Below are 25,886 nucleotides of genomic sequence, written 5' to 3' on the forward strand. Positions count from 1 at the left end.
TGTGAAGAACTGACTCATTGGAAAAGACCCTGACGCTGGGAAAGATTGAAGGCAGGAGGAGAAGGGGATGACAAAGGATGAGATGGTTGGATGTCATCACTGACTCGATGGACATGAGTCTGAGTAAGCTCCGGGATTTGGTGATGGACAGAGAAGCCTGGCTTGCTGCAATCTATGGGGTCGCAAAGAGTCAGACATGACCAAGCAGCTGAACTGATTCCAATCTTCTATAGCTGTACAGATTTTTTTGTCAGCTTCTGCAATCGGTTACTAACAGTATGCTAAAACCCACTCTAATTATAAATTTGTCTATTTTTTCTTGCAATTTTATACATTCTATAACTAGATGCAAACAAATAGGTTTTCTGGTATCTCCCTGATGAATTGCCCTCTTTTTAACTAGAAATGTTTTCTGACTTAGTCTCATACTCACTAAAGTGAAGTTGCTCAGTCGTGTCCAACTCTGCGACCCCATGGACTGTAGCCTACCAGGCTCCTCTGTCCATGGGATTTTCTAGGCAATAGTCCTGGAGTGGATTGCATTTCCTTCTCCAGGGGATTCCCAACCCAGGGATTGAACCCAGGTCTCCTGCATTGTAGACAGACGATTTACCGTCTGAGCCACCAGAAGTCCAAGAATACTGGAGTGGGTTGCCATTCGCTTCTCCAGGAGATCTTCCTGATCCAGGGATTGAACCCAGGTCTCCCGCATTATAGGCAGACGCTTTACCATCTGAGCCACCAGGGAAGTCCACGCTCACTAAGTTGTGTTCAACTCCTTGCAATCCCATGGACTGTTGCCCAACAGGTTCCTCTGTCCATGGAATTCTCCAGGCAAGAATACTGGAGTGGATTGCCACTTCCTCCTCTGGGGATTTTCCTGACCCAGGGATCAAACTTGCATCTCCTGCACTGGCAGGTGGATTCTTTACCACTGAGCCACCTGGGAAGTCTATCTTACGGCATATGTTGTGTCATTTCCAATATCACCTTTTTTGCTTGGTATATCTTTCTTACATTCAGTTACTACCAGTTTTCCTGTATTTCTATATTTAACATCTTTTTGCAAGTAGCATCTAATTGGATTTTGCTGCATTTTTTAAAAATAAGTTTCACAACTAAAGAGTTTTAATTGGAATATTTAGTCCATTTTCATTTACTATAATTACTGATAGATCTGGATTTAAATCTATGTTCTGTTTGCTTTCTATTTGTCCTTTATGTTTAATGTCCCTTCTTCTCTCAATTATTTCAATTTTCAACTTCTTCTAGGTTAATCTTGTATTTTTAAATATTTCCTTCTCTACTTACTAGGTTAACTTTATATTCTTTTACTGTTATTTTAAGGGTATCATGTAAACAACATCATTGACTTATAATTGACTAACACTTTCCCATTTTCCAGAAGATAAGAGTTTTAAAACACTTTAATTCCATTTATCTCCCTCAATCTTTTCTACTGTTCCTTGTTGTATATTTTGTTTTTACATGTACTTTAATCCCATGAGACATCTGTACAGTCAGCAGTTCATTTAGATTTACTCATGTATTTACCTTATCCACTGATTTCCATTCCCTTCTACATATCCATGCCTCTATCTGGGGTCATATGCCTCTTTCTGAAGAACTCCTTTTACTATTTTTAGAGTGCATCTGCTGGCAATAAATTCAGTCTCTACTTGTCTAGAAATGATTTTACTTCACCTTTCTGAAATCTAGAGGGAAATCTTTGTGAAATCTGTGAGGGAAATCTAGATAGAAACATTTCAACAGTTTCAAGACATATTTGCTTTCTGGAGTCCATCATTACAGTTAAGGACTCAGTTGTCAGTCTTCCTGTTCTTTCTTTGAAGGTAATTATGTCTTTTTGCTTGGACTGCTTTCAGATTTCATTTCTGTCTTTGGTTTTCAGAAATATTACCGACAAATTTCTTTTTTCTTTATATTCTCTTGCTTGGGGTTTACAGTGCTACTTTAGTTTGTGGCTTGGTATATTTCATTGTTTTCAGAAAATTCTGTTAGTATCTCCTGGAATTTTGCTTCTTCCATTATTTTTCTGGGATTTCAATTACATGTGTGTTAGGCCTTTTCATTATGTATCATTTAGCTTTGGTGGATATGTCCTTTATTTTTCATCTTTTTTTTCTCTCCCTGTTTTAGGCAGGATATTTCTATTCACTTATCTGCTCTTGTAGATCACTAAATCTCCGTACACCTGCATCTATGCCACTGTTTAAACCCACCAGTGGAGAGCCCCGTGGACAGTAGAGCCTGGTGGGCTACAGTGCACGGGTCACAGAGTCAGGCATGACTGAAGCAACCTAGTACACAGGCATGCTTAATATCACTAACTATTTCAGTTCTGGGATTTCTATCTGATTTTTATATATAAGTAGATTCCAGTTCTCTGATGAAACTCTCCATCTTGTCATTTTCTTTCTTGAATCTATTAATCACTGACATTAATGTCTATCAGATAATTAGAGTATATGTATCACCTGTGGGTCTGTTTTGAGTGTCTTTTTCTTCTCTTGATCCTGCCTGTTTATATGCCTGGTATTTCTTTAGCTAAATGATGAATGTTTTATATAAATATATTTAAAACTGCAAAGGAGCTAGATGTTGTTACATGATTTTCTTCAGTTTGTGGCAGGCAACTAGATCAGGAACAGATTATCTTAATCCAATCAGCGGCTGAGCTGATTCAAGGCTTGGTTTCAATCTTTGTAAACTTGGTCTATTCTGGTCAGCTAATTTGAGGTTGGGTTTCAGTCTTTATAACTGTTGGCCTATTTTTAGCAAGCCATTTCTCCTAGGATACAGTCCTTCAGGGTTCCTGAGTGAAGCAACAGGGTATTTATAACCATGAGGTATTTCCAGGATCTCTCCACCTTTGTAATAAGCCCTTAACTTGTCATTTTTATCTCCTCAGCATCATGAGACTATCTGTAGTTCTACTCAGCCTTTCAGCTTCTCAGCCAGTGCTGGTTAAGAATCGGTTTTTTTGTTTGTTTTTTGGCTAGGGGACCTCAGAGACTAGACGGTAACATGAGGAATTAAACTTGAAATGCAAATGATCTTTACAGATTTCATCTTCAGTCACTTCCTAAAATACACACCAGAAACCTAGAACTAGGATGGAAAACTCATTTAAAAAAAATTAATTCTATAAATTTGAAGAAAAGAAAAGTAAAAAGAAAATAAGTGACTGAAAAAGAGTTAGAGGAAGCAGTGGCAATCACTTCAGGGGATATAACGATCCATGAAAGCAGGATCCTAGCCAGTGAGTATCCTTCCTCTCCCAATGGAAAAGGAATTCAAAATTATTGAGACAGGAGGAGAAGGGGGTGCCAGAGCATGAGATGGTTGGATGGCATCACTGACTCAACGAACATGAGCTTGAGCAAACTCTGGAAGATGGTGAAGGACAGGAAAGCCTGTCATGCTGCAATCCACAGGGTTGCAAAGAGCTGGATATGACTTAGCGACTGAACAACAACAAATCATAATCTAAAGAGAAAGAAAATTGGGGAAAGGTAGAGACCCATCACTGGGAGGGCGAGCAGCAGGATGATTACTTCTGGCCAGGCCCAGCAGAGCAGGCTTCATGGAGGGCACAGCAACTGTCAGAGCAGCCCCTGCAATCTAGGAAGGTTTGGAGGAAAGGGAGTAGCTAGTCACTGGTACAGAGTGTGGCTCACTCAGAATAGCTCAGGAGGCAGGTACAGCTGCCTAAAGGCAAATTTTTCTTGCCTCCCCAAACCTACCTTCCCAAATGTATACAGTCTGGAAAACACACTAGGACACAAAGGCCCAGAATCAACTTATCTCTTTACTGCCAGGGGCCTCCCCTTATGGATATTCAGAGAGTGAGTAAGTGAGTGACAGTCACTCAGTTGTATCCGACTCTTTGCGACCCCATGGACTGCAGCCTGCCAGGCTCCTTTGTCCATAGAAATCTCCAGGCGAGAATACTGGAGTGGGTTGGCATTTCCTTCTCTGGATATTTAAAGAGGGAGCCTGAAAAGGCAAGAAACAGCTGGTAGATCAATGTGTCAGGGAACAGCAGAGCAGGACAAAGACGGGCTGAATTCAGGTTGTGGACAGCCAGGAATATCAAATTAAGCACGTCAAATTACTTTGGCCGTTGGCCACAGGATCCAAAATAAGACTCTTCTAACCAAACCAGCTTTTTTCTCTCAACTCAGCTCAACACACTCTTCTCTGGGCACCAGTCACCCAGGCCACAAAAGACGGGGAGTTGGCAGCAGCAAGCGAAGCAGACGGTAAGGAAAATTTAGAACACAGAGCCCTGCTGTGGGGTGCACCAGCAAATTCTTCCACTTAACATGAGCAAAGAAGACACTTTAAAAGACTGCAGTGGATGGGATCTTCTGCGAGGACAGATTGCAGATAATGGGAGACTTCAGCTAGCATGTTTTATTACTCATAGAATGTAGCCCTTGCTGGCTTGGGGGGAGGTCACAGCCCAGGCATATCAAAATGCCTCTACCCACCCATTCTAGCACCCCCAGTGCCTGCGTTCTAAATTGCTTCGGTCGTGGCCAACTCTTTACGACCCTGTGGACCGTAGGCCACCAGGCTCCTCTGTCCATGGGATTCTCCAGGCAAGAATACTGGAGTGGGTTGCCATGCCCTCCTCCAGGGGATCTTCCCGACTTAAGGATCAAACCCACATCTCTTATGTCTCCTGCATTGGCAGGTGGATTCTTTACCATGGTGCCACCTGGGAAGCCCTAGGAAGTCCTCCCAGAGTTTCAGGCACAGTGAAGCTCTTGATCCCACAAACAGCGAACCTGCCTCCTGGTTCCACCACTTAAGCAGCTCCAATCCCTCCTGCCCACCCCTGGCCCCGGGTCCTCTTGGCAGAGTATTCTGGAAGTGCTGAAACTACTACTCCCCAAACGCTTTCACCCCTCAGTGATCACATATGTCACACAAGATCCTAAATGCTTTTCTAGACACTCAAATACATTGGTCGCCTTTCTCAGTTTGCCTGAAGGCCTCGGATCTTAAGCCCAAATCGGCTGATCATGAGGACCCACTATGGATGGACCAAATCCTGGTTATTAAGGCCAGAACTGGGGCCTGGCGTCCCACACCCTTCATTGGCTGGCTTCTACTCATCTCATACTCCTCACTCTCCATGCCTCTAATCTACTCTCCCCTTTCCCACGCACCTAACACCACCTCTGTGCTCCAGACTTGGCTAAATACTATTTCCTTCTTGAAGCCAGCCCCTGGGTCCCATAGGAAAGGGACTCAGTCAGGGAATCCCAACCCTGTGATGCTACAAGACAGACAAGCAGCCTCAGGACACCTCCCTGTCTCTGAGTGGGCCAAGCGCTGTGCTAAATGCATTCCAGGGGCAATTTCATTTTAGGCTTGAAGCCCACTCCCCCAAGGAAGGTGTTGTATATTCCCATTTCATAGATATACAAATTGAAGTGCAGATATACAAATTGTATATCTGTGGGATACAAGGCCTGTGCTTTAAATCATTACGCTGGACTGAACAGAGATCCAAAGGTGTGCTCAGAAGGAGCACTTATGTGGCCTGGAGGGTTGAGGGGGTGGGGGCAGGTGGCAGCACCCAGAAGTCACATCTGACACTTTACAGGCAGCAATAAGTGTCCGTGGAATGAATGAATGAGTTTGTACCAGAGCCATCGGTGTAAAGAGAAGGGGATGACCTAACCAGGAGGAGGGGGCTGGGATAGAGGGTGGGGTGAAGGCAAAGCAAGGGCAGGCCAGCGTGAAACATCGAGGAATGTGAGAGACTAAGGCGGCCAGTCTGCTGAAGCATAAAGCATGAGATGGAAAATGCAAAGGGACAGACTCGACAGAGGAGGGGGCCCTGCAGGCCACTGGAAATGGAGACAGCCTCCTGAAGGCACCCTGGCCTCCAGGAGACGGGTTGGTGATGAGCAGAAGGGGCTGGCCGGCTGGACCCTGCAGTCTCAACTTTACGTGCCCAACACCAAACCTTCCAGCCCCCGGTTAACCTGCCCGTCCTTTCATCTCTGCAGGCTCCAGGGCCACCCTGCTCCTCCGGTGTCTCCGCTCCAGTCTCGCTCCCTGTGTCCATCCCCGACCTCATTAAAGCAGGGCCAACCTGGGATTTAGCAGTGAAGAAAACAGACACGATACACCGCCCTCCTGGAGATTCCCTAAGTATGTCCCTCCCCGTGTCATCCTCCCAAGAGGAAGCAGGGGGTTCCTTTGACCATTCTCCTGGCAGGACTGGAAGGTGGGCAGTTTCAGGCCACCCAATGCTCTTCCATTTTCACCATCCATCCCTCCTCTTACCTGACCTTGGGCCCCAACACCTGCTGTCTGCCTTCTACCCCAATTGCTGCCACCCTCTTGGAAGGCTCTGCCCCTCCCCGCCACCTCAGTGATCCAGCCTCACAGCAAGAAAGAGGAGGAGTCACGTGCACACTGGGTGTGTTACCAACCACACACACTCACTCAGTTCCTGGGCACCAGGCAGTCCCCCAAAGGGTGCTGGCTTCTCCTCACCTTCTCATGAACCCCTGCGCCTGACCCAGGGACTGGCCATAGCTCTCTGAGTTAAAGTGTGTGTGTGCGCGCATAACTGCTGCTGCTGCTGCTAAGTCACTTCAGTCGTGTCCGACTCTGTGCGACCCCATAGACGGCAGCCCACCAGACTCCACCGTCCCTGGGATTCTCCAGGCAAGAACACTGGAGTGGGTTGCCACTTCCTTCTCCAATGCATGAAAGTGAAAAGTGAAAGTGAAGTTGCTCAGTCGTGTCAGACTCTTAGCGACCCCATGGACTGCAACCCACCAGGCTCCTCCATCCATGGGATTTTCCAGGCAAGAGTACTGGAGTGGGGTGCCATTGCCTTCTCCGGTGCGCATAACTAGTCGTGTCCAATTCTTTGCGACTTCATGGACTGTATGCAGCCCGCTAGGCTCTTCTGTCCATGGAATTTCCCAGGCAAGAATACTGGAGCAGGTTGTCATTTCCTTCTCCAAGGTGATTTAAAGTGAGGGGAAGACAATAATTTTATACATTCTGGAAATACAATGCACAGCAAGAGGATCAGCAATATTTAAAATTAATAACCATTGAGGACCACTGTGCAGCACAGGGAACTCTGCTCAGTATTACGAAACACAGTAAAAGAGGGAAGAATTTGAAAAAGAATAGATACTTGTATATGCATAACTGAACCATGTTGTAGTACTCCTGAAACTAACACAATATTTTGTTTTCTCACTAAGCTTTTTAAAATGGATCTCAAATTCTGTGACAGAACTTCGGTCAAGTTGTTTCCATTTAAAAGTACTGATTTTAAAAACAAGTGACTTAAAACTGCCACACACAAAACAAATGTTCCACAAAACATACTCCTTTCCTTCTGAAGGCTTTACGATGCAGTTGTCATTAACCAGGCTTTTACTCTTAAACTTAAATGGCCAATTGAGTCAGAGAGTTCTGAGACCATTCTTCCACCACCAACTAAGACTGGGGTGGCAGGTATTGGGGATAATATTAAAAATATGGAACGCTTCACGAATTCGTGAGTTATCTTTGCACAGGGGCCAGGCTAATCTTCTCTGTATCGTTCCAATTTTAGTATACATGCTGCCGAAATCAGCATCACAACACTGCTAATCAACTACGTGCTGCACTTCGTCGTTCAGTCCTGTCCAACTCTGCGACCAAAGGACAGTAGCCCGCCAGGCTCCCCTGTCCATGGCATTCTCCAGGCAAGAATACTGGAGTGGGTTGCCATTTCCTTCTCCAGGGGATCTTCCCGACCCAGAGATTGAACCTGGGTCTCTTATGTCTCCCTCATTGGAAGGTATGTTCTTTCTCACCAGCGCCACCTCAGAAGTGGAAACTGATCAGAAACTATTAAAATGCTAATGACACCTAAGGTCCTTCGACAATGATGGATCATTATGACCAAAATACTCTGTGGAATGTGCACAGACAGCTCCGCAAGGCCTCAGAGCAGAGCCTCTCCCCGTCAGATGGATCTTTAGCCCCCATGACCCAGGCAGTAGAATGAGAGCAATCCCATTGCAGCCCGGAACTTCACTGCTACCCACAACTTCAACGTGGTGAAGCCCAATCCCCTCCCCGCTCGAGAAGGCAGAAGAGAGCAGGGTCCTGGGTGTGAAGGGGGGCAAAACCTCTCCTCGCCCCGCACCGATCCCCCTGCTTTGGCAAACTCCAATCACCAAACACTGCCCAGAATGATGAATTTAAACTGTTTAGACTTTGCAGAGTGGCATGCATTGACTTAATGGCCTGTTCTGCTTCAAGCACCGGGCAGGAACTCTGGTGAAATGAAACCAACGGCTATCCAAGGAAGGGTAGGGGGAGAAGAGAGGCTCATAGACCCCAGAGCCCCAGACACAAAGAACCTCCCTCCCTTCCCGCTCCTCAGCCTGGGATTAGCTCTTACTCCTTGTCTCAACAGCCACCATTGGCTGGCCTGGCAGGTCACAGCCTCGGAGGCAGCTCACCAGGGAGGGGACAGGGACACACACCCAACCAGGACACCAAGATCCTGCTTCCCAAAGTCAGGCTGATGACAGATGAGATGGAGGCTTTGCCTGGCTGAGCACCAATCCAGTTCCCTGGGACAGTGCAGGAGGGTGGGAGGGGTGTCTCTCTGCAGGTAGGCATGGAGCAGGAACTCATGGGGTGCACGTGTGAGCACCCACAAAGCACTGGGGCCCCAAAAACACTGGGCTTTTATCTCTGGGCCCTCCAACCCAAAGACTGTGCGTGAATTCTAATGCTACAAGCAAAGTTCAGAATCTTGGGATGTGCCCAAGGCCCCCAGATCCACCTTAACTCCCACATCCCCTCTGCAGAAGCCCCCCACTTTCATCCGTAAGGGAACCTGGTGAAAGTTTCTACACAGAGAGTGAACAAGGGAACAAAGAGGCTCGGAATTAGGAAGATGCATTAGAGCAGAAAGACTTGGGTCACCAGAGGCCGAATCTGGAATACAGAGCTCTTAAGTGACCAAGGAAATGGACAGAAACCAGGAAAAGTCCCAAGGCTGGAGAAGAAAGAGGGGAGCTGATTTCTCAGGGGGGCAGCTATGATGCTGATGATGTCCTCAACGTCTCGGCACAACCAAAGGGGTCTAATGAAACTCGCCTAAATCAAGGCCAAATCACAACTTCTTGCATAAGCAAAGTCCCCAACTTATACCCGGGAGGCAATGGGTATAAGTTCACCATGACTTGGCTGTCTGGAGCTCTGAATGCACTTTTCATAGCAGTAAAGTGGTACTTACGGTTAGGACATGAGGCCAGCCTGTTGCCATCATGGCCTTCGTGTTCTTGACAGCATGGCCCATGCTTTATTCTTCGACTCCCAAATACACTGCAGAGAACCTGACAAAGAGCAAGAACTCACATCTGTGTGAGGTGAGTAAAAGACTGCTGCACAGGTCAGATTTCACACTGAACTTCCTTTTCCTAAAGGATGCACGTGGCGACAACTTCGGTTCCTAAAGGTACCTGAAGAGCTGCATAGAACTCTTCCCTTTAGGTCCTTGACCTAATTTACGTACTCTAGTGCCCTCGGGAAGGTAGGTATTCCCAGGCAATGCCACAGAATGGAAAGGGAGCTGAAAGGGGGGCTCTGTGTATTTCAGGCAGGCTCCCAGGCTCATCCAGCCAAGAACAAATGGGGTGAGCAGAAAGCTCAGATGAAGGACATCTTGAGATCTTAGCAACCTTCTGGACATGGAGCTTTCCCTTGGTAAAAAGGTCAAAGTCATTCAAAAATTGGATCTTTCATATTATTGCCTCTGAACTTAAATATGCCACCTCTCCCATGGTTCCCGGCCACCTCCCTCACTTCAGGCCTGGTCTCTGACTTTCAGGGGAAGAGAAGCACACCCTCAGTTGCCTACCCCGCCCCCACTTCTGCTTGCTTCATCTCTACACTCCGTGATCAAAGTGCAGTTTTCATATGCTAGCATTCTCCAAGGCTGCTCTTCATTTATTTATGGTATTTTGCCAACTGCGGAATTTCGGGTGATTTGTGCTCCATGGGGTCATCGCCCCTTTGTAGAGTTACAGGATGAGAGTATGGCGTGAGTGCAGGGTGACGTCAGCCCTCAGGGGGACCAGGCTGAGGAGGGGGACACCCCGATGCAGCCACGGCAGGGCCTTGAAGCCTTAAAAATAAAGAATAACTGTAAGTGACTTTTAAATGAATGGTCCTTTCTGTGGGCAGTGTTTTCAAAAGTAATTATACTCTGAAGTCCAAAGACTCGAATAACAAATTCTTCTGACCAAGGGTAATTTGCCCAAGAAGTAAAAACCTCCTGACAGTCCTGCTAAGGAAAGAGCCAGGTAAACCTCTGCCAAAAAGTCATCCCAATTCTAGGGATTTATCCTAGCAAAATGAAAATTTATGTTCCCATAAAATCTCTACCCAAATCAGTAGAGTAGAAAAGGTGGTATGACACAAAGAAGCAAAGAGATCAGCCTCCAGATCAAATGCGTAGAGCAGCTTTATTCGTAACCACCAAAAACTGGAAACAACACAGACACCCTTGAACAAGTGAAAGGATAAACAAACCGGTGCATGCGTGCTCAGTCGCTCCAATCGTGTCCAACTCTCTGCAACCCCATGGACTGTAGCCCACCAGGCTCCTCTGTCCGTGGGATTCTCCAGGCAAGAATACTGGAGTGGATTGCCACGCCCTCCACCAAGGGATCTTCCCAACCCAGGGACGGAACCTGCATCTCCTGCGTCTCCTGCACTGCAGGCGGATTCTTTATCACTGAGCCAAAACTGGTTCATCCATACAATGGAATCTCACTCGTCATGAAAAAGGAGTGAGCCACCAATGCACCTTAAATGGATCACAGGGGTACTGTGCAGAGTGAGATAAGCCAGTCTCTAAAGGTTACAAACAAACAATTTTATTTCTATGGATGGCTTTCTAGGAAAGAGCAAAGCTATAAGGAGAGAACGGATCCCTGTCTACCAGGAATGGGGGTAAGGGGGTGTCTGACTACAACGGGGAAGGCCTAGGAAATCCTCCACGTTGCTGGAATTGCTCTGTATCCTGTGGTAGTTACAGAATCTACACTTGTTCTGGTGCATAACCTCCAAAAACGTACTGAATCACAATACTGTACACTTGAAATGTGAAATACTGTAAGTCAATTATACTTCAATTAAAAAGCCAATAGGTATATTAAAATTCACAGGATTGAACATCAAAAATAAAAATGAATTTCACTGTGTATAGATTTATTTTTCAAAAGTTCACAAATTCTTGGACACTTCTCCCAGAAAACAATGGTATCTAGTTCCCCGGCCCTTGAATGTGGGCCAGGCTCGGCAACTTGACTCTAAGGAGTACAGTGCAAGGACAGTGATGGTTAGGAAAAGTGATACATCACCACCTGATCCTGGGCCTCGCTCTTTAGAGGCCTGAATGGCCACATAAGAAGTCTAGCTATCTGGAAGCCGCCATGCTAAAGGTATCTGGTAGAGAGACCAAAGAGACATAGAGAGATGCTCAAGGAACTCCCAGTTATTTGCATCTTCCTGGTCCGGACACCAAACTTTCAACTGAAGAGCCTCTGAATGGTCCTGGGCCCCACCATCACCTCGCTGCAGCCTCATGAGAGACTCTGAGCCAAAAGTGCTCAGAGTTGTCCCAAAATTCCTGGTCCAAGGAAATCATGAGCAATAATAAAAATGTTGTAAGTAACTTAAGAGTGCTTCTGTGCTTCGGAGTGATGTGTTCACAGCCAAGGACAACTGCCACATGACAGATATTTCCTCATATACCATCAAGTCTAGTCTTCATCCATTTCATCCTCTACTGAGCACTTTCTATAGCCATGAACTATCCATGGAATGGAGAGAAGTGCCAGAATCACCAGACTGTGACGGCTAAGAGATGAGAGTCAGGGTTGGGGGGCAGTTCTGGGTTTGGGCAGCTGGTCAGACAGTCATGTTCCTCACTGAGGCAGGATGGGTCTGGGGGAAGATATCACGATCCTGCATGGACACAGGGTGCATTCAACATCTCCAGGACACCCAAGAGGAGCTGTCCAGGGCAGCTGGGGAGCTGGACTCAAGACCAGAGAGATAGCGCGGGGCCCCACATGCCAACGAGGGGGCTGTCAGAAAGCCCTCGGAAGCTACCCAGGAAAGGAGGTAAGCTGCAAGAAGGCCTGGTCCTGGGACAGAGCTGAGGGCAGGAGGGAGCAGAAAGCTTGACAAACATGTGCAAGGTGGATCACTCACCATCACACTTGGGACAGCGAGCGTTCCTCAGAGGAGATGCTCAGGAATGGCAAGTGCCGCTTAGAGATTAAGTGAGATAAAGGCTGGAAGGTGTCTGGGCATGAGTGACAAGGTGGCACAAGTGGTAAAAGAATCACCTGCCAGCGTAGGAGCTGCAAGCGACCTGGGTTCAATCTCTGGGTTGGGAAGATACTCTGGAGAAGGAAATGACAACCCAGGCCAGGAGAATTCCACGGACAGAAGAGCCAGGCAGGCTACAGTCCTTGGGGTCGCAGAGAGTCAGACACGACTGAGCACACACACGCCATGGCAAGGGCACCATGATTGGGCTGGTGGGGAGGGAGCCAGACAGAGGGGCTCAGACAAGCTCAAAAGACACTTGGGCTGGAGGAGAGGTGAAGGCAGAAGACAGGAAGGGGGGTGGAATGCTGGATGAAGGAGGTGTTAGTCCCTCGCAAGGCTTAAGAAGGGATCCCAGAGCGAAGCAGGGGTTGAAGATCCAGCAGAAAGGGGCCTGGCCCGGCCAGGAGAGGGGACACAGCTGCCCTGTCGGGAAGGAGGGGGCACATGGAGAGGGGCAGACAGGCTAGTGGGGGCAGGAGCTGCAGATGAAGGTTCTGCTTTGTCTCTGCAGCGGCAGGGGAGGTGGGGGAGATGACGGAGGGGGGACAGGGTGGGGGTGTCCACGAAAAGAGAAGCACAGCCTGCCCAGGCCCATGGAGCAGTAGGGCTGGAGACCACGAAAGCCAAGTGGCAGTCCCCAGGGACACGCAATAGCAGGATCCATTTTTGGTTTTGTTCACAACAGCCCCACAAGGGAGATGCTACGTTCCAAAGCATGAGGAGAGGGAGCAGGCTGGAACTGGGGCCCAGCCACTTCACCGACTCTTGTTTCACTCACTCTAGTGCCTGCGCTGGCTCCAACAGAGCCTGACACTGAGCAGACACCCACAAAAGCGAGGAAGGTGGGAGAAAGGGTCATACCTGAAGCCTCGCTGGCGAGCCCCTCAGCCCACCAGGAATCGGCGGCGACGCGGCCGTGGGCTTTGAGAGACCCTGCCCCAGGCCCAGGCCATGTGCCCCTCGTGGCAGGTCCCGAGCTCCTCATCCTCCCAGGCATTCCTCACAAGGTGGCTTTGCAGTCACTGCCTGACCATCCTACTCTGTCTTCCTTTCCCTGTTTCCCCCTTCCCTAGATTTTTCTCTATAATCATTTCCTTCCCAAATTTCTGGCTTTTTCTCCTGTTCCCTTTCTTTCTCTTCATGTTTCCCTACATGGAATGGAAGTAACTTCTCAGTCTTGTGCTCACAGCTGGTAGCATCCCAGCCTGTGGCCCACAGCTAGCAGGCCCTTCTCACTCACCCAGAGCCATCCGCACCTGATCCCCACACGCCTCCCATCTGCTTCTCACCCGCATGGACGGCCTTCCCGTTTCCTTTCACCTACTCACACCCCACTGCTCTCTCCAGGAGGCTTTCTGGACTGCGCAGTCCACATGGAGTTTTCCCACTTCTGACGTTGCTACAGGCCAGGCTGCCTACATCCCACTTAGACGTGAGTCACGTGCTGCCTTCAGAGGCCGTTTCACTTTTCTGACTTATTTCTCCAACCAAGCACCACAATAAAGGAGATGATTATCATGTGCTGGGATCAGTGGCATCGATAGAAATAAAGCTTCCCACTCAGCCCCGCCTGCTCCCCAGCTCTCAAAAAAAAATAAAATTATAATAATCACCAAGTCGTTACCTGTGAGGTCTATGAACTCAGCAGAAATATCCCCCCAGTTGTGTTCACTCCGTAGTGAGCCTGAAGTCAGAAGACATGTATGTGAGCTCTAGCCATCTTTATGTTTCAGTCCTGAAAGCAATGTGAATTTAGTTTTCTCAACTTGGAGACGGGGCCTACATAGCCCATCGCCCCCTCCTGCAGGGCTGTGTGAGGACCAGCCAGGCGAGCCTGTGTCCCAGCGCCTTGTGAACTGCACAGACACGCCGTGGTTCTGCTCCTGGCATATTCAGGGATGAATCACCGTCCACAAAAATGCACCCAATTCTGGGAACAAAAAACCACTCATATCCATGACTATTGTTCTGGACAGGGTGCCCAGCTGCTCTCTTTTCCCTGCCCCCAGACACCCGGCCCTGCTAAATCTGAATGGGAGACCCCAAGAGGACTAGACGGGCCTCCTCACCCCCAGGCACAGGGCACTCAGACACCAGCCACTGAGAAACTCCCTGGTCGTGCAGAAGCCAGAGGGGCTGGTGATTTATGGAAGCTGCGATCTGAAGCCAGACAGGCTCTCCTGTGGCTGCAGCTACCATCTGATCCTGAAAAGGGGTAATAGATCCCTCTTAGGTGAGTGCCATCGCCTGAAATAAAATCTCCCCATAGCCACCGCAGTTGGCAAAGACCTGAATCTCCCCTGGGGGCAAGAAGGGTGGCTGGACTCTGCAGGCACCCCTCCAGTCTCCCAGATCCATCCTCTGCTCAGAATCCCCACCACTCACTGCGGCCACCTCTGTCCCCCACCCCCCGCCCCAGACACACACACCAGCTCACAACTCTCCTCGCCCTCCCCGCGCCCAGCCTGGGCAGCAGCAGTCAACCAGGAAGGCTCGGGAACAAATGGGAAAATGGGCATGAGTCAGTGCTCCCCCGCCTGGCCCTACAGGCCTCAAGCCTGGCCCCACGGAGCAGACCTCGGGACCCCCACCCAGGAGGGCCCCGGAGCACGCACCCACCCCTGCCAATGCAACAAGAAACGATGCTGACCGACGGTGGGCCTTCTCTGGCCAACCCCAGGCTTCCTGCCTCAGGGGATGGCCTGGGCTTGGTGTGGAAGAGGCCAGAAAATAAGGTTTTGAGGCTCTGAAGAGCTGGTTATACCTCACTCAGCCACAGTTTGTGAGGGAAATTGTGACATGCAAATCACGTTTGGAGGTTAGGAACCTGAAAAAGATGTGAGGATATTGGCTCTTGAAGGCCCTCCTGTTGCAGAGTCATCATGTATATAAATACAGCTGCACTTTTTCACTTAACTTTCTTTGGTTCTTTTATTGGGGCTTATTGTGTATCAGGCACTCTTCGAGGAACTCTGAGCTGAGTGGGGAGTTGAAATGCACTTTCTGCTACTAAAGGTTTATAGCTGGTGGGGAGATGGTAAGAAGGGATGAAGAACCAGAGCGTCACAGGTGGGAGGAGGCGAGGGGCCTGCACGGGACGGGGAGGGGGCCATGAAAGGCAGTGGAGATGACCCACAGGCACGGTCTCCCTCCAAGCTGGAGGGTGGAGGGGCAGACTGGGGAGAGCCATGGGCTTGAACCACCAGGGCAGCCTCTCTGTGAAACTGCAAGCATTTCAGCACAGCGAGGGATGGGGAGTGATGGGGAGGGAAGGACGGTCAGGACCGACTGGGAGTGGCAGACAGGAGGCCAGGTCCCAGAGAGGCCTGGGTGTCCTATGACAAGCTATGACTTTACCCTGATAATAATGGGAAACCACCAGCAAGAAGGCGGCGGCGGCAGAGAAAGCAGGTTGGGGGTAGATCAGAGCACTTACATACAGAGTCCAGATGGGAGCCCGGATGACTTGGGAATGGAAAGCAAGGGACGGGATAGGTGCAGAGGAGCTGAGGCTGATGAGCAGTTCTCATGATGTTTCCAAACAGGGAGATGCAGAAGGGGTGTAGCGAGCAGGTCTGGGAGAAGGAAGCTACTCGTTCCATCTTAAACATTTCTTACCTACATTTCCATATGTACAATTTTATAATGCGTGTTGGCTGTCAGGAAGTGAATGTGTCTCCGCAATATGTTGAGGCCCTACTCCTCAATGCGATGCTATCATGGCCTTTGGGCAGTAATTAGGTTTAAATAAGGTCATGAGGGTAGGACCCCCTGATGGGATTAGTGCCCTTACCAGAAAAGCAAGGCTTCCTGGTGGCACTAGTAGTAAAGAACCCACCTGCCAGTGTAGGAGACATAAGAGACACAGGTTCAATCCCTGGGTGAGGAAGATCCCCTGGAAGGGGGCATGACAACCCACTCCAGTATTCTTGCCTGAGGAATCCCATAGACAAAGGAGCCTGGCAGGCTACAGTCCATAGGGTCTCAAAGAGTCAGACGCAACTAAAGCGACTTAACACACACACACAGGACAAATAAACATTGAAGAAAACAGAGACTTTTCCCTCACAGAGCAATGCTGACATGGGCCATGGTACATGCATTATGACACACTACACAAATACAGTGGTATATTTTAATTCTGGTAGAACATGTTAAGAATAGTTCCCTTTGGGTGGTAAGAAAAGTGATTTCTATTTCTTCAGTGTGCTTTTCTGTAGTCTCAAAATACATACACATGCTCATTCTGTGATGGGAACAGACGCTTTGTTTGTTTCATAAGGACAGACTCTTTGCTCCCTGGCCTTCCCCTCCTTGAATCTAGCTTTGTTAGCTGTAACCTCTCCCCAGCGATGTCTCCCTGATTCCACACAAACAGCAAAATGGAATTGCAAGTGTGAAAATGCCTTAGGGTACCGGACATACACATATCAAGATACACATATTGATTTGAGTAATAAAAACAATCCAGACGACTCAGCTTCAACACAAAAAGAAAGCAGCTTTTTACTTCTGTCATCACTGGGAAAAGTATCCACACTTTCCATAACTCCTTCCAGCACTCTCTGTAGGTCACAGGTCACTCTACTTACCAAACCCTGAGGTCATGGTTCTTCTGCCTTATCCATCCTATTTCCATCCTCTTGGACTCACTCAGGCAATTAATGGTCCAGATCCACTTTCATCCCCATCTGTGGGGATATGAGGATCCACCTTTCCCGGTGAAAATCAGGGACAAATAAAGAATAAATTCTAACAAATAAAGGTCAAAAATGGAGAAACTTACATTACCATATGTAAAATAGATAAGCAATGGGAATTTGCTGTGTCTCAGGGAACTCAAACAGGGACTCTGTATCAACCTAGGGGCTTCCCAGGTAGCTCAGGGTAAATAATCTGCCTGCAATGCAGGAGATTCTGGTTCGATCCCTGGGTCAGGAAGATCCAGGAGAGAAGGAAATGGCAATCCATTCCAATACTCTTGCCTGGGAAATTCCATGGACAGAAGAGCCTGGTCCATGGGGTCACAAGAGTAGGACACGATTTAGTGATTAAACCACCACCAGAGGAGTGGGATGGGGAGGGAGGTGGGAGGGAGGTTCAAGAGGGAGAGGACATATGTATACCTATGGCTGATTCATGTTGAGGTTTGACAGAAAACAACACAATTCTGTAAAGCAATTATCCTTCAATTAAAAACTAAATAAATTTTTTAAAAATGGAGAAAGGCCACCCTTAAAGGGAGGGTGCCAACTGCTCTCTGTCATCCAAGGAGAAGCAGCTAGAACACGTCTGACCAGGGGCTTCACAGAAGGGACTTCTGCATGGACATGGCTGGGGTGAGAAGACCCCTCTTTTTTCCCTTTGACTCTATCATTCAACAGCTATTTACACGAACAATGTTCTAGGCACTGTTCCGAGTTCTAGGGCTAGACCAGTAAACCAAGCAGACCATGAAACAAACCAAGCAACCAAACCTCAGGGAGCAGCAGGCCAGCCCCTCAAGGGCCTGGGTGACCCTGAATGGCAGGGGGCGCTGAGGGAGGTTTGGAGCAGAGAAGGGCCGTACTCTGACCCTGTTTCCTCCTTAGCTGGTCACACAGGCCTGATTCCTACACTGTTCCCTCCATTAAAACCCAATGAATGGACCCCATCTCTAAGTTTTCATTTTTTCCTATTAATGGCCAGGTTCCCAGGCAAGGAGGGAACCTCCACCTCATTCCATTAAGATTTGCTATAAACTTGTGAGTAAGACAGTGGGGGTGGGGGGGTGTTAGCCCAAGAATACACTACTTAGGGGATCGGGGAGCCCAGAAACATCCGTTGAAGCTGTGGATAAGATGGAAGTCAGGGAGGCAGTGGAGACTGTACCCCTCAGGCGGCGGTCAGCCAGCTGCTTCCCCGCGGGTCGGGCACTCACACCCCTCCAGCGCCTGCAGCCTACGTGATGACGTCAGAGGGCGGAAGTCCCCTCACGGTGGTCAGGAGGGTTGAAAGCCAGGTATCCAGGGTGTGGCACACTTAATAGTAATTATGAGCAACTTCACTTTCCTTTCCTTTCTCTTTCATTTAATTAAACTACAGATAGAGCAGTAGGGGATCAAGGATGGGAGCACTGGACTTAAATATCAGTAGAGGCACTACAAAAAAATTTGCTGATCAACCACCTCAGTCATAGCAAACACACTTAGGACACACATTGACACTTAATGAAAGGACTGTGAACCCAAAGGGAACCTTAGAACCCATAACCTAGCTTTTTATCTCTTTTATTAAAAACAAAGTTAAATGTATGAAAAAGTACAGAAAATAGTCTAATGACTCACCCATATATCTATCAACCAGCTCTAACTCATAGTCTATCTTGTTTCCTCTATATATTCACCCACCTACTTCTTGCCCCTCAACCAAGATTATTTTGGAGCAAATTATATGATTTCATCTATAAATATTTCAGTATGTATCTCTGAAACACACAAACTTTTAAACAGCACAATATTATTATCCACTTTAATAATTTTAATGTTAAATACTGTTATTCATTTTATTTTTATTAACTTAACTTTACTAATTTTTAATATCCAGAAGTCACTGTTCAGGTTTCCCCAATGGTCTCAAATATTTGTTTGTAATGTGTTTGTTTGAATCAGCATCCAGTTAGAGCCACACGTTGCAACCGGTGGATATATCTCTTAAATCTCTTTTAATCTAAGGTTTCCTTCCATCTCCAACTTCTCCTTTACCATTTATTTGTTAGAGAAACTATAATTTCCCCCAATCTGGATTTTGTTGATTACATCCCTGTGGTGAGGTTTAACATTCATTGTAACAATTTCCCCATTCTTTCTTACTTAGTTCAGAACAAGGCACAGTAACATAACCCAATAAAATAGCTAAAACAAAAACAAACAAAAAGCAGTCTGATTGCCTCCGTAAAGGACCAGATGCTGACAAACTCAAGACTGGAAATGCCCCACAGACGTGGAACCAGCTACTCAGATTAGAAAACCGGGTTTAAAGCCGGGACACTCCTGAGCTGGCCAGAGGTACAGTACGGAGGTTGCAGGAGAGGTGACTGTCCTCCGTCTGAGGACAGGAAGGTTCCAGGGACACTTCAGAGAAAAATAAACCATGGAGGGGGACGCAGGCTGGAGTTGGGGGGTGGGGGGGGGGGGGTTGCTCCTGAGTTGGTTTCAGCACGTTAATCAGTTTTAAATCTGCCACCGTTAAAGACGAACATTTCAGAGTCCAGAGGAGGAGGGCAAAGGCAGTACTGTGTTTTCCAGAGGGAAGCAGGTTGGACTCCGAGGGCAAGAGGCACAGACTCCCAAGAGCTTCTGCACTGGAAGGACTTAGCAGAGCTCACGACTTAACTCACAGCCTGTGACAGGCAGCCCCCTCCGCCCTCCCCTCGCCCAGCACAGAGCGCATGTGCTCTGCCAGTTTTCTAATAATGGGACACAGTTGGCTACAGGCTCTGGAGTAAAAAAAGACTTGACCTTAAATCCCAGCTCCTCCACTTAAAGGTAGTGTGACCTTAGACAACCTGCCTAAGCTCCCTGTGCCTCAGTTTCCTCATCTGTTAACTGCAGACACCACTGTCGGTCTGCACTAACTCTTGTGAGGTTAATGGGGTTGTAACGCCAAGGCTCACTGAACAGTGCCTAGAACAAGCGCATTATACAGTAGCCCTTCACCCCCAAAGGTTTCTGCCAGACCACCCCCACCCAGACCCTGGCAGGGAGCCATACCTGCGCCCGCTGGACATCCAACTGGGTTCCTGATGCAGTCTGTGGCCACGCATGGCACAAAGTCAACTGACCCATAAAGGGTTCAATCCCACGAGCCTGATCCCAATAGCCCAGCTCCAACCAACTGAGCTAATTACGGTAGACTGGGAGTCAACTCGGGTTGGAGACGCCCATAGCTGTTCATACAACATTCTCAAACAGTTTTGTCCTAAGATGCTGTGTGACACAACACACTGGCCAACTTTACTAATGACCTCATCTTTAAAAAATCTTAATGTAATGTAACAAACAGATGTGTCCCTTAAGAGGATTAAGGTGGAAATTCATTAGAGCAGTAATACCAGTGGATTTGTGTTCTAAAACTGACGCCCATCAATCATCTCAGTGCACGCTTCGTCTTAGTGCTGCTCAGCCTCAGGGAGAACCCTGGAGAACTGGGCAGCCAGGTCTTTACCTTCAAGGCAGGTATGTGTGAACAGGGGGCGCATGGAAAACCCTCTTAGCCCTGCACTGAGTCTAACTTAAATGACCTCTAGTCCCCTCTGCCCAGACTGCAGTGTGCACAGGAATCTTCAATGCATCTTGGGAAAACACACATTCTGACTCCGCAGGCCTGGGGAGGCCTGAGAGTGCATTTCTAAGAGCCCAGGTGACACCCAGCCCACACGCGGAGGACCAAGGTTCCAATCCTCACAGCAATCAGCTGTCTTGCAGGTGGTGTAGCCGAGGCAGCAAGGGAACCACAAAGAGAAAGGCAGTGAGAAAGGAATGAACAGGGCACTGTCCAGGCTAATCCAATGAGAGGATGGAACTCTGAAACGTGGGCAGGCTGCCTGGAAGGAGGAAACTCAAGACACAGAAGTAGAGTCATTAAGGGCTCGGACCTGGTGCCAAATGCCAGTCCTGGAACTTCCCACTCACATGGCCCGCTGACTTTTTTTTTTTGCTTCGGGCTCTTCGGCTTTAAGATGCAACTGTCCCAGTGCCTGACCCATGGGGTGGTCTCGGGCTTGGCAGAAGAATGCATGTCTGGGACAGTGCTTGGCGCAGGCAAGTGGCCAGAACCTGAGAGCTATTATTCTCTACTCTCTAGTCCACAGCAGCCAGGGAAACATTTCCTGAATTAAATTATTAGGTCATAATTGCCATTTTGACACACATGCTAGTTAGCACTTTTTTGTAATATTCTACAATTTCAGTTTGCCTCTCAAAAAGAAATAAGAATCCTTAGAGTCTTTGCCTTTAGCACCAATTAATCCAAATACATTCATGCTTTGAAAGGTCCATGATTCTGTTAATTCTACTGCACAGTTTTTTGTAAATTAGAAGTCCTATAATTATAATTCTTTTTAAGGCACTAAACCAGAAATAAACACCTGTTCATGCAGCATTTGAAAACAAAAGGCCTCACATAGTCCAGATAAAACATATAACCACCAGAATAAACATCTCCCCAGTGAGAATACGGTACCTATTCTCTGTACTGACCTTTTTATTATCAGACCAATCATTTATTTAATCATCCTCAAGGAACTACTATAAAAATCTGGGGGGAGGGGAGGCTTCAGTCTACCAGCTTAGGGAAAAAAAAGAAAACATTATAAGAACAATGTGTTGTTTCTGTCCAAGTCAATGGTTTAAATGAACAACTAATTTCGAATGGAGTCAGCAAACAAAAGATAAATTTATACATACTTCCCAAGGTTAGGAAAAGATACATAGGCTCAAGCTTGGGCTGAGAAGGACATGAGGGGTAAACCAATTCAGAGGTTCCCAGAGGTTCCTTAGGGGAACTTTACAAATTAAGACCCTCTGCAGGGTCTTTGAGGGGTGTGTTACACAGGTGTGTCCACTTAGTGAAAATTCATCCAGCTGCTCACGTGGGGCCTACACACTTTTCTGTGTATGCCATCTACTTCGAGCAAAAGTCTGCACTCCCAGGTAAGATGGCTGAGGATGCTAAGAGTTTCTGAAGTTCACAGTCACGCTTCTCCCCCTTCACCACCCAGAATATCCCCTGCTCCAGAAACTCATCTTCCTGCCAGGCCGGGCTCAAGGAGACCCATGGCAGGGGCATGCCCACTCCCTCACCGTTAGCTAATTCATAGCCAGGTTGGTAACAATTTGTTTCCCCCTCTGGCTGTGAACTCTATCAGGTCAGCAATTCTGTCTCAGTGCTCTTACTCATGCTAGTAACATTCACTTGCCCCAGGCCAAAAAGTACCTGGCCTAGAAAACTGAGTCGGGAACTCCCCGAGTTAATGGAACAGAAGCCAGAGTAGATGCGGAGTTGGCCAAACGACTGGTCCAGGGAGCAGAACAGCAGTGGGGTCTCAAGTCACACAGACCACGTTTCAATATCAGCTCCCACTCTTAGAGAAACTAGGTTACTCAACTGTTCTTGGCCTCAGTTTCCTCATCCATCAAACAGGTCCAGTAAAAGTCAGCACTTGACAGATATGTGTAACATGAAATGAGATGCCACACTGACATCCCTAGTAGAGCACACACCTACATACCAAGCACTCAAAACTCATTAGCTCTGTCTATCACAGATGGATCATTCAATCTGGGAGATCTCCTGCTGGAAATTAACCAGCATTTTACAATAGTAATGCACACCTGGGCACAGAAATGCCCTGAATTCTGCTTTGTAGAACCCTGGCTAATACAACCAGCCACTGAGTTGGCTCTAGATGTGAACAACCATGCCACACATCTGATGGTACGACAGGGGTCTTCAGGCAACAGACTCTGAGACTGAGGCTGGCCGGGCCCCCCAAGACAAGGGATCAAGGGTGTCTGTGGGACGTCTTCAGGTTCTGTTTATTCCACAAGGGTCATCGCTGAAAGTCCTGTGAGCCAGTGCATCTGCTGTGCTGTGGCTTCCTGGGGGCATGGGGGCGGGGGACAGCGTAACGCTGGGGCATTGGGATCTCCTACCAGACCAGGAACGCTGGATCAGGCTACAGGGCTCATCCATGGAAACATAAAAATGTATGTCAGTTTCCAGCTTGAAAGGTCAACCCTGGGTTTGAAATCCAAGGAAACCACTTCAAGGTCACAGGGCCACAATTATGAGTCTTCTGCGGTTTCAACAAAGGATCACTATAATCAGAGACCATAATGAATGAAACAACCATGCTGAAGAAGCCCTACAAAGATTTTTAACTGAATTCACTGATCAAGGAACCAAGTAACTGACAAAGTGATCCTGATAAGCTGAATCCACAAGACATCTTTCTGTCTCCCCATCTCCCAACCCAACCTTTCATGACCACAGGGATTCCCGGGACTATCCATCCTGCACCAACACAGAGAAAAGGAGATAGAACTGCCCTACTCCTCATTCCTGAAGATGGGTTACTCATTAAGTAATGGGGGCTGGGGAGGGGAGGGGGGAGCCGTGATATACTACCAACGGACACCACTGCCAAAGTTCACTGGTTTCCACATCAACCTCCCTCCCTTCTTCCAAGGCAGGTGAACAACATACAGAAACCTAAGGAATTTTTAAAACTTAATTTTGTTCTTCTTGTCATCAAGTGTTAACGCTTCCAAATATTTATCAGTTGTTGATCCTCAAAGAATAAATCATCTACAAGCTTTGATATGAACCCTAAGCCGGGGAGGTGGGGGGTGTGTGGGGGGGGGGTGAAGTACCAGGAAAGTTATTCAAGATGCAGTCACTCTATGAAGTGGGAGGAAGGGTTCTCCTGGGTAAACTAAATGGTTGGCTTTCAGTGCCCAGCTCTCTTTGCAATACACACACTTTGCAAGATGCCTGTCCCGCAAAGGGTTAAAAAAGAAAAAGAAAAAAAAAAAAAATCAAGCCATTCTTCCCAGGGGTCACTCACTTCGGGCTTTGTGCACGAGGGCCGCCCCTCGGCGCCCCCGCCCCTCCTCCCACGGCCACTGCTCCCCAAAGACCACCTGCTTCTAAGAAAAAAGGGGCTGCTCTGAGCACGATTGCTGAGCGCTGGCGGCGTCCTCCGCGGCGCCCCCAGGGGTGGAAGGAGAGGCGTCCCCGGGAAGCGTGCTTTATCTCGAGGGTCGCGCTGCCGCCTGCAGCGGCCCCAAAGGTCGAAGAGGTTTTGTCCCGGGCGTCGCTCGGGGCCCTCCTCGAAAGGACCAGAGTCCCCGGGGCCCGGGTTCTTTCCGCGCGCAGCTCGGCGCCCGCCCGCCAGGGTGCGGGGACCGACCGCCGGCGTCCGAACCCACCCCGCCCACCCGGCCGAGCTAACGGCGAGGCGCGGGGAACCCTCTGCATCCCGCCTCCGGTCGGCGCCGCACCTGTTCGGCCTTGCCCGCCCCCGCTCTGGGCCGGAACGCGGGGCGGTCCTCCTCGCCGGCCCGGGCGATCCCGAGCCAGCCGGCGCGTGCCCGGACCCCTCTGCCTAACGGGGAGAGGGGAGGTCTGCCCTTGGGCGCTGGTCCCCCGGCCGCACCCAGCTCAGCTCGCCCGCGGCGCCCCTACCCCGGCGCGTCCCGCAGCAGGGACTGCGCCCAAGGGGCCCAGCCCGCCCCCCCACCCCGCCTCCCGCCCGGCCGTACCTTGTGCGGCGCCCGCAGCAGTCGGTGGACCCCGGCCAGCTGGGTGCCGAGCGCGAGGTCCTCGCGGAACGTGAACAGCGGCGGCCGGCTGGGCTCGGGGAAGTTGGTGCTGTTGAAAGGGTCCGTATCGTCCAAGAACTGCACCCGGCAGGCCAGAGTGGCCATGATGCATCCCTGCCCCAGGGGGGCGCGGGCCCCGGGATCGACGGGGGTCACCGCAAGCAGGGGAGGCCGCGGCCGCCGCTCGCTGGCTCGCGGGCTCGCAGGCTCCGGCGCGCCTGGCTGCAGCCCGGGCTCCGGCCGCGGGGGGCGGGACGGGGGCGGGGCCGGCGGGCCCCCTCCTCCCGGGGCTCGCCGGCTCCTCCCCTTCTGCGTCCCCCGCGCGCCAGCAGGGACCCACGCGACTCGCCGCTAGGAACGCGAAAGGGAGAGCGGCTCGCGCAGTATCCGCAGCCCTGGGCCGAGTGCGCTGGCGGAAAGACCCCCGAACCCTCCCCACACACAAAGCTCCGCGGGCAGACCCCGCAGCACGTGCGCCCCGGCCGAGCTGCACCCCTCGGAGCTAGGGGAACCGAGGTGTAGGGCGGGTGGGGGCAGAGCCGTCCTCGGGCATCTTATCCATCTGAAAGCAGGCTTAACTCTTTCCAGATGAAGGCGGCGGCGGCCGGACTCCTGCTGCCTGGATTCGGAAAGCCCCAGCTGGGCACCAGGAGGCGAGGAAGCCCCCCGCCCCACCCCACCCCACCCCACCCCGACAAGCAAGAAAGTAAGCAGGGTAGTGGCAGCCACCTGGAGCCCTGGGCAGGGTTCCGGGGAGGTTTCCCTCGGAGAGAAGGAAGCTAAGAAGGAGGAGGGTGAACCGGGGATCGCTGGCAGCGGTTCTTAAGAAACAAGCCCAGGAGGGCGCCAGGCGGGAGGCTTCGGGGGCTGCGTGTGCTGGTTGATCCTCCGCATCCCCACGGCCTTTTGGCCAGTGAGGTCTCCTAAAGCCCTAAATGGATCTAGTGGGGCAACAGGGGCGCTTCCGGGGGGTCACCGAATTGCAGGGAGGCCGCGGCGAGCGAGGGGCCCACCGGGCACGGAGGGACTTGGAGGGAAGGTTTGCAGGCTGCCCGCCTCGGCCTGCCCGGCGCCTCGAGGCTTCTCGCTGCTCGAGGGTGA

The 25,886-nt window shown here is 49.6% G+C and overlaps 1 protein-coding gene, 1 long non-coding RNA gene and 1 other non-coding gene across 10 annotated transcripts in view; 1 reads left to right on the plus strand and 2 right to left on the minus strand.

The window, feature by feature from the left end:
* The window catches only part of FHOD3 (formin homology 2 domain containing 3), a 521,883-nt gene extending 496,850 nt beyond the window's left edge, over window positions 1-25,033 (minus strand). For 7 of the 8 annotated variants that reach the window (XM_010818738.4, XM_005224047.4, XM_005224045.4 and 4 more), the window contains exon 1: window positions 24,726-24,999. In XM_010818738.4, the coding sequence (XP_010817040.1) occupies window positions 24,726-24,890 (165 nt within the window). In that variant the 5' untranslated portion in view covers window positions 24,891-24,999. Of the gene's footprint in view, window positions 1-24,725 lie in introns of all 8 variants that reach the window. The other variant, NM_001191215.1, reaches the window with a different exon arrangement.
* Window positions 4,213-10,012, plus strand: LOC104975739 (uncharacterized). The gene is made up of 3 exons (XR_815108.4): window positions 4,213-4,286; window positions 6,051-6,195; window positions 7,628-10,012. It is a non-coding gene; the product is annotated as an uncharacterized lncRNA (long non-coding RNA).
* LOC112444238 (U6 spliceosomal RNA) lies at window positions 7,545-7,651 on the minus strand. The gene has a single exon (XR_003032492.1). It is a non-coding gene; the product is annotated as a U6 spliceosomal RNA (small nuclear RNA).
* Window positions 25,034-25,886: the final 853 nt, after the last annotated feature.

The sequence above is a fragment of the Bos taurus genome, chromosome 24 (genome assembly GCF_002263795.3).
Source record: "Bos taurus isolate L1 Dominette 01449 registration number 42190680 breed Hereford chromosome 24, ARS-UCD2.0, whole genome shotgun sequence".
NCBI lineage: Eukaryota > Metazoa > Chordata > Mammalia > Artiodactyla > Bovidae > Bos > Bos taurus.